Raw genomic sequence first — 8,844 nt, 5'->3', positions numbered from 1 at the left:
TATTGCTCCGATTTCTGCTGCCGTCAATATGCCTTTATGCCAAAATAAGGCACTAGAAATAACACTACAAAACAGAAAACACTCAAGCTTAATTTTTGTAACGAAACCGAAACCGAAACGAACTATACTCTATGCTTTCACCCTTTCACCGCCAGGCGGCCGCCGGTAGCTACCTTCCTCTCGCCAACATGGCGACTTGCACGCTGCGAACTTGACCACGTTTCGACGATCGTTAATCTGCAGCATCGAATGCGAATCGTCGGTCGTGAAATGTGCTGCGTTTCGCGTGCATAATTGTTGCAGAAGTGTGTACGCCTGTGATGTGATGTTTCGGGCAAACGGGCATTAATCGTGCCGGCTAGTTTTCAGTGTTCGCCTCTTTGCTTTGCTCAAGCGTATTGGTTGATTCATCGTGTCAAGTTTGAGAAGCTCGAAGGAAGAATGCGTGAAAATGTTTTTCTGCGTGACCAACTGAACCCACTTGTTGATTCGGCACCGGTGGTGCGAAGGCGAACAGCTTTCTGGACGGCTTACGCAATCGTCTGTAAAGGTAAGCATACTCAATCACATTCCGAGGCGCGCAGTGCGGGAACAGTAACAATGGCCTACCGCATTGCTACACTGTTTGTCGTTTGTTTGAGAACGTGACAGAACGGGCTGGACCGGAACGCGCTTGATTTAGGCTGGCTGCAAAAATAACGCTCATGAAGTTGAATGTCGCGGTGATTATTTTCGCAGATTTGCTGCTAGAAAATAGAACTCCTTCCTTAAAAAAGAAAAAAAAAATACACATGCTGGGCTTTCTTGCCTTACGCGCAGGAGGTTCACGAATGGAAGTTGGGTGATGAGCGCTGATTTGTCAGTCTCGGCCTCGTTCTACTCGTTTCTATTAGTGCTAATTCTCGTTATGGGGCAAAGTAAAGGAAACGCACTGTGTTGGTACATAAAATGTTAGGCTGACTTTCGAGATAACGCTAGCACTTTACGGACGTAGGAACTCAAACCACTTTCCCATCCGTCATCGCGGCTTTTCCGCTCCGTTGATCATCCCTAGGTAGCAGGTTAAATAGAGGTGAAACAGAGAAGCGCATGGTATGGTGCCTTGTGAATGCGTATAGCGGATTTACTGAGGTCTAAAAATATTATTTAGCCATCCTGTATGGTCATATCCCATCTGCCTCTGCGGGACTTTAAACCGCATAATTTACAAAACACCATTTTGAGTGGCTACTATGCCCAACCGATGTTATTTTTCCCCAACAGGATTTACATTTTTAATCAAGATATGAGCTGATTTTATCAATAGGGTCGTGTATCCGCTTGCCTGGCGAATAAAGTCTTGCTTTTGGGTTGTGATGCTTTTCTTATGGTTTTTACACTTGCTTCCTACAGTCCTTTATATTTTGTGTTGTCAGTAGTGGGCATTACAATGAATGGATATTTGCAGGTGATGCTTCTGCATTCAAGTAGAAGCTGACAGCTTGGATTCTAGGCCAAAAAGCGTGCAGTAAGTTGCTGCGACAGTGTTGCTATGTTTTTTGTTCTCACCAAATGTTCACTTTCTTCGCTCTTTTCCTTAAATCTATTTTTTGGAGCAGTTCTAGTTGCCTGTTACAATAGCCATTATGTAGGCCAGCTAGTTTCTTTGTTTTCAGTTTCTGCATTTGGTTTTGAATCAGCAGTTTTGTTTTGTTTTCATACTGTGCTTGCTTTGGGCACAGGCCGATCGATCGCAGTCATGGCTTCAAACTGGCCTCTTCCTGGAGCTGTTCTTGCGCGACACAAGCTATGGATTTCGTAGTCAGTAAAACATTGCTTTATGAGTCTTGCGAGCAAAATGAGATTAAAATTGACAAACCGCTCTAGAAGCAGAAAAAAAAAGATTGCATATTCTCTACATTTTTTATTTTTGTTCAGTCCCTGAATTTTGAAAACTTAACCTCCTCGGTTTTATGGCTCGCATTCTTTTTTCTTCCTTTCGTGTGATAGTATGCCTTGCAATAAAGAACGATTTTAAAAAAAAATTGGTACACACCGGATTTCTAAAGGAAATATACTAAGCCCCATATATAAGTGGTCCTTGCTAAATTTCCTTTAGATCACATTCATACCGTCCGATATTCACATCTCCGTTTTTTTTTTGCTGCCAAAAGTAAGGTTTCACATTTGAATTTTATGCTGTCATTATTGTTTTTTGAACGTAATGAATGACATCTCATCAATTGGTTTCCTTCCACAGTTTCTGCCAAGATATTTGAAAACAACTTTCTTAAACACCATTTATTCAATAGGATTTTTTTTCATTCCTTCCGTGGGCAAGTATACAAAGATCTGCATGTTTTAGAACTCTGAAAATGCCTATGTTGTACTGGCACTCATGTAGCTGCAAAATGCCTGCTAAAAGTTAGCAGAATTTCTGACCAATACTATTTTTGATTTTTTTTTCTGGGAATCAAAAAGCTATCTCTTGTAATATTTTAGTAAAGGGAGCAATATTGTGCAGAATGGTGCATCAAAATTTGCATAATGTGCTCCAGCTTCTTTCCGGACTCTTGTAGAGTATATTTCTCTCAGTGGTTATATAACTGAATATGTAACTTACTTTTACATTTTTCAAAATACTTTTTTGCCAAATCTGATTGCACTTTAGGGCATGCCAATGCCATTATTACTGCTGATCAGTCTTTTTTAATACAGGCTTGTCTACTTTACCTGCAGCTACTTTGGAACCCTCTTCTATGTCACCACTCATCACTGACAAGGACAAGGTGGCTCAAGCTGCAGTGCATTCTGTGGATCCAGCTTCAGACCATTTCTTGCCTGTCGACTGCACTGCTGCATGCCCTCTGAGCTCTGGTATATTTATTCAAGCCATCACCCGCCTGCAACTAGAGAGAATGGAGTCATGCAGTCACGTTTTCAACTCAGGTTAGTTACGAGACTGGTAAACAATTCTTAATTTTTATATATCACCTGCTTTGACATTTGTTGCTGATTAGCATAATTCATACACCTACATGGCTTATCAGGAGACGTGGAACTAAACCCTAGACCACACATAGTAGCCTGCCTGCACTCCGTACAATTTATCTGAAAAGCTTTATTGTAGTTGGAACTTACAGAATACAAAATCCTCGCTTAACTCACTCTTATTTCCTGCTCTATGAATATTTGAAGGTACATTTGGCTGTTGGCCATTTTGTGCTGGCGCACTAAAAAAGGCTGGGCAAATTGAATACCTGTTTCATTCTGCACACTGATGAGAAGCATAGGAAATCTGCACATATGATGAGGATAAGGGTGTGTTCAGATAAGAACGGTAATCAAGGTCCCATGGCTATTTTTTGTCTTCAATGAAATCTTTATATGTGGTGGGCAAATGTCTCAATACAAAAAAATGAACCTTAATTTTGCATGATATGGTGTAATTTTCTCTGGAAAAAAAAATTGTAAATCACTACAGGGGGAAAATGCCATTTTTCCCTTTCAGAAAGTTGCAACTTTGGAGACCTGCTGCTAGTGTACAGAAATTTTGTCATCCATCCCTTTTTACCCACTGAATCTATGCAACCTTTACCTCTATGAGAATGATTAAAAACCTGCTTTTCTGCTGCACTTGAGTTAGTAAAAATTCACAAACATTACTCCAGAAACAGCGCGCTACATAAAAGTCAATTTTCAAACTTATATATGGGCTTGATGTATTATGTCGTTAGCATTAAAATCTTTTTCTGTTTATTATTCAGATTCTTTGCTTATTTCCTTAATTTCATGCAAAATTGGGAGCTCATCAAATAAAATATGATATAGAAAAAAAGTTATACCAAGTTAAACCGTTCTGGCGTTCTGCCATGAAATTTTAAGCAATAGCGAATTTAATTCATTTCAAGCAATCAACACTGCCAACAAGCAGAAAAGTGACTTCATAAGCGTTGAGAAGGCTTTGGGTATTGCATATGTTAGAATGAAACTAAATTCAGCAAATAATAAATTGAACTTTTGACTCCTACTTCTTAAGAGGAAGCCATAAGCATTTCTACAGAGACAACATGCGTTCAGTTCTATATTTATTTTTATACCTTTAGCTTACATAGCGGAACACATTTTAGTACCAGATGTTTATAAAGTAATAAGGATTGTTTTTATGGGAGTTCAATGAAAAAGAAGATGCTGTAGTTTTTGAAATTCAAGTCACAGTTGCCTGTTTTTTTTTTGTTGTTTCAAATTTTTGTCAATTGCAAGATAATATGGAGGATGAACAAGCAAGTCTAGAACTTCCAATTTTTTGAGAAATAGAGAACTAGGCCAGGATAATGTGCAGAAAGAGTTTTAGTAGCAGCACTTTATTTAGTTGTGCCAGAATGTAGGGTTGAATATTAACAAGCTTCAAAACCAGTGCTCAATTTTGACTTTTTTATAGTGTTAAACAATATAATGCAGCCCTTCTTCAAGCTGTAATATTCATTAGGTACTGAGGATTCTTGAGAGGGATTTTCATAAAAATCGATGATACTTAAAAAAAGTTGAAATCAAATTTTTGCATTTCTGCGGTTTTCAAATCTTGGGCAGATTTGATCCATTGGCAAGAACACGCAGGGCAGTCTAGAGCTTCCTGTTTTGCCTGAAAATAAGGAAATTATCGGATTTATAAACAAAAAAAGGCTTCATAAAAATATGGTCATCATGCCCCTATTTAAGGTTGAAAATGGATTTTTTGTAGCGTGGTGCCTCTGGAGCAAAGTTCCGGATTTTTTACTACATCAACTACAACAACAAAACATGTTTTTAATAACTCCCATAAAAGTAAAATTTGCATAGATTTAGTGGATAAAAAGAATAGCTGGCAAGCTTTTAGTACACTAGCAGCAGGTCTCCAAACTTTCAACATTATTAAATAGCAAAACTGCATTTTTCACCTGCAGCGATATACGACTTTTTCCCAAAGAAACTACACCACACCTTGCAAAACTAAACCCATATTTGTGCAGAGACAATTGCCCACCACATATAACAATTTCACTGAAAACAAAAAATGATCATAGGACCTCAATTACAGTTCTTATCTGAATACACCGATAAGATATTGTAGATTGCTTTTTTCAATGACAGCTATTTCATATTTCAGTAAATCATGAAGCTGCTTAACCGGCTTCAATGTTGTGGTGTATTGGGCATTATGGCACATAGGCTGCTAAGGCCATTATGCATTAGGCTTATTTCTGTAACCAGAACCACAACATTTATTTCACTTTATAAGGTTACCTTGCCCGCTTTTCAGAAAGTTACTACTACCACTTTTTTACCCATACCTGGCAAACAGTACAGAAATAAGATCAATAATTCATCTTAATTCTGCTCACAACAGTACATAGAAGAGAAATCTCACGCTTAAAGGTATTTTATAACCATTTTTTTTCTGCTGTTTGTGACATAATTCTACTGCCACCTATGAGCATCATTGCAGCTCTCATATGGAGTTCTCCTGTTATCACTGATGAAAAGAATTCATTATATTGGACCACTCTCTCATTACATGCGACCCTTCCAAGTTCAGTCGGCAGCTTATATTTCACTTGGAGCATGAGCACATGCTAATTTTGCCTTTCATTTCCTTTTGTTTGTATTTTTCAAGTGTATTAAATGCGTATATGGCTTTTCTTTCTTGGTGCCTGCAGTATCTAAACTGTAAGACTACTTACTGGCACTCTTCAAAGTTACCTCTCTTCAACTAGAGAACCTTAAAAGACAATAAAATAATGATTATCCTTTGTATTTTGCATTATCTGTGCACATTGTTTCCAAGAATACTAAGCAAGAGTTGAGGCTGAGCCTCAGTCCAGAAGCCAGCATTTCAATAAAGGTACTTCTCATCTTGGCAGTGTGGTCATCAGATGTGGAGCTTGCATACGCTTTTGTTTTACAAGAAGAAAGCAGAGGAGAAAAGGAGAATAGAGCTAAGGGTTAAGAGAATGTTACCTTTCAAATAGCTTTCTCTGAGCTGGGCTACAGCAGCAGCAGCAGAGTACTTTTGAAAAGCATTCCGGAGGTGGCGAATTATATACCAGCGTTAGGTGTCCAGGAGTGTAGTGATAAAAAAAGAATTATATGTCGCACGTGAATAGTGAAAAATTATCAAACATTATCAAGAAGAAAAAATATAAAAAGACAGAACTTTGGGTAAACACGTTGAGTTTGCTTTGGAAAATTATTCATTACCTACTGTCTAGATAAACAAAAATTGGAGAGACAGGGCAATGAATGAGCATAACATGAAATATTCGTCGGGCAGGCACAAGCAAAACCTTCCTTAATGCAGTCTATAGCCTTTAAATAAAATTGGCCATAATTTTGATGAAATTAGGGTATTTATCTCGAGTAAGCTTTAATTCTACAAAAACCAACTATAGGGAGCCATTTCTAATCCATGAATTTAGAGCAGTGGAAAATAAATATCTCGAAAGGAACGTTTGAATCCCTTAAATACAATCCCCCACACCATAAGTAGTTGGCAAGGCAGTCACATGCACCATGAATGGTGCAATTTATTTACAGCAAGTGCATCTCCATTAGCATAAGCTCAACGTGTCTTTTAAACATTTCCTCTTTATCACTGGTGACTTTGGTTACCCCTTGAATCTTTCGTCTGATAATGCCTTTTTTGGCAGGTAAGGCTTACTCAAATTTATTTTTTCAGTTGTCCTTTCTCCTCAGCATTTCATTTATGTTTTGCATGGCATTCTTAGCCTATGCTAGTACTTAACCATTTCCAAATAGCTCTTAACAACTATTTAACTGCAGCTGTATTGCCTGTTCCTTTCAAGAAACATGTGCCAGCGTTGAACCTGCTTTAGATGCTGACTTTTATACCCCATACTGTAGTTTTCCCTGCTCCTTCCACCTTTTTATTTTGTTTTTTTTTTGTGATAGACCATCCAGACCAAAGTCATAGAAGTTAATACCCAGACAAACATAATTTCACTTCTCGCTCTGCCCCTCTTTCTCTCCCCTGCCTCCCTTTCTCAGTTTTCTTCTTGGGAAGTAAAAGGTTCTTCCCTGCCAGTGATGCTCATGGTGTCCAGATAGACAAGCGCCTTTTTAAACTTTTGGCTTGGCTTGCAAACTGAAGCTTTTCTGCTACCCTTCAATTCTCTTTCATGCTATGTAGTCACCTTGCTCTTGTTCTATCCTGGACCATTTTATAACAAGTAGTATGTTTATGTGCAGGTAATGGCCACAGTTCTATGGGCCTCTACCGCCCAAAAGGGGGTCTATAATCTGAAAGACTAACAGTAGTCCTGTCAATCTACATGCAAAGTAAAACCATATATAAAAGGTGATCTAAAGGCCTAAAAACATATTATGGAGAGCTGCTGAATGTCATTTTGATTCCGTAGCTCACTGTCTTCAGGATTTGTTATAAGCTTTACCATGTAGCATTTAAAATTGTACTGTGCAGAAGAAAATAATTCCTTTAGAGCTATGACGATAAAGAGCAACAGAAGCATCAAAAAGCCCTAGAACTGTGAGCAAGAGCAGGTGGCACATTGTATCTGCAGGTAGAGCAGTTTCCCAGTCATACAACATCAAAAAAAAAAACAAATGCTGCTTTCAACTAAAGGCTAAGTTTTAAAATGTGCGGTCTTCACGCGCATACCTATTGTCAGCATTCCACCTGCACTCGTGCCATTTTGTTTCTGTTTCATAACGAATTTTTAATGACATCTCTAAATAACTTGCAGATTACAGTTGGCAAAGAAATTGTGTCGTGTATTTTCATCAGTGTTTAATTGAATTACAAACATGTTGACATGAGTAAATTTGGAATAATTACAAAAAACGAAAGCTGCCAATTTAGACATTGTAGGTTTGCTGGCCTTTGCCCACAAATTTACATTTGGCTTAAGCAACTTTTGTGCGCATAAATATCAAACAAGCCGTTTTATTTGTTAACATTCCTTGTATTATAGTGATAATTTGTAGCATTTGAGTAGCTATAAAAGAAATGGGTTTGAAGGAATACTTTAACAAATCTTGAAGATGGGCTAGATGATGCATTGCAACTTGACGAAAGGTAAAAGCGCACAGGAAGACACAAACCCAAGTGAAGACGACACGGGACACACGGGACAGCGTGTGTCCTGTGTCGTCTTTACTCAAGTGTGTCTTCCTGTGCACTTTCAACTTTTTTTGCAAGAATACCTCTTCAGCAATCGGCACTGATGCAATATTTTATTGCCACTGCAGGACTCGTGTTCCAGCTACTCCTGTCAGCATATACTCTGGGGAAAATATTGAAGATGTCGACCTGCTGCGCATCCAGGTGGACCGTGAAAAGCTGTTTTCTGCGACATTGGGTGGAGTGACTGGCAGCGGTTCTGTCCGCCAACATGGTCTTCAACATTCAGTATGACTGCAAGCTATTCAACACATGTTCTAGGTGCCTCTTCTTTCATTATGCAGTGTACCTAGAGTGGTGGCTACCAAGTTCTTGAACAGTCACCTAAAGTATCTCAATTTTCATGTGCTAGGAGTTGTATGTTCTGTGGTCTTGTCATAAATATACATGCCTTTTTTTGTATAGCTACACATTTCTTAGCCATTTGTGTAGGAGAGGGTGCCATGCACTAAATAAGTGATGCACTATTTTGCTCTTGCTCTGACATGTCATTATGTTGTGATACTACACTGTAATAAATTGTAGACATTCCTCCACGTAATTTTGAGTTGTCCAACCCTATAAACCAGCCAAATAACTTGCTGATAGTATAAATAAACTTTGCTACCAAAACTGTAGGTGTCACTTGTATATGATTGTAAAGCTGCCTCTGAGTAACTTTGCAGCAC

At 38.5% G+C, this 8,844-nt stretch overlaps 1 protein-coding gene across 1 annotated transcript; it reads left to right on the top strand.

Moving 5' to 3' along the window:
- The first annotated feature begins 256 nt into the window (after window positions 1–256).
- LOC146183100 (uncharacterized) lies at window positions 257–8,363 on the top strand. The gene is made up of 3 exons (XM_084608327.1): window positions 257–550; window positions 2,719–2,928; window positions 8,245–8,363. Exons 1-3 carry the CDS (start codon window positions 442–444, stop codon window positions 8,361–8,363), a joined length of 438 nt encoding a protein of 145 aa, XP_084464453.1. The 5' UTR covers window positions 257–441.
- Window positions 8,364–8,844: the final 481 nt, after the last annotated feature.

Source organism: Amblyomma maculatum, chromosome 7 (genome assembly GCF_055883805.1).
Source record: "Amblyomma maculatum isolate TAMU_Amacu chromosome 7, ASM5588380v1, whole genome shotgun sequence".
In the NCBI taxonomy this organism is placed as follows: domain Eukaryota; kingdom Metazoa; phylum Arthropoda; class Arachnida; order Ixodida; family Ixodidae; genus Amblyomma; species Amblyomma maculatum.
This window is presented reverse-complemented; position numbering and strand designations above follow the sequence as displayed.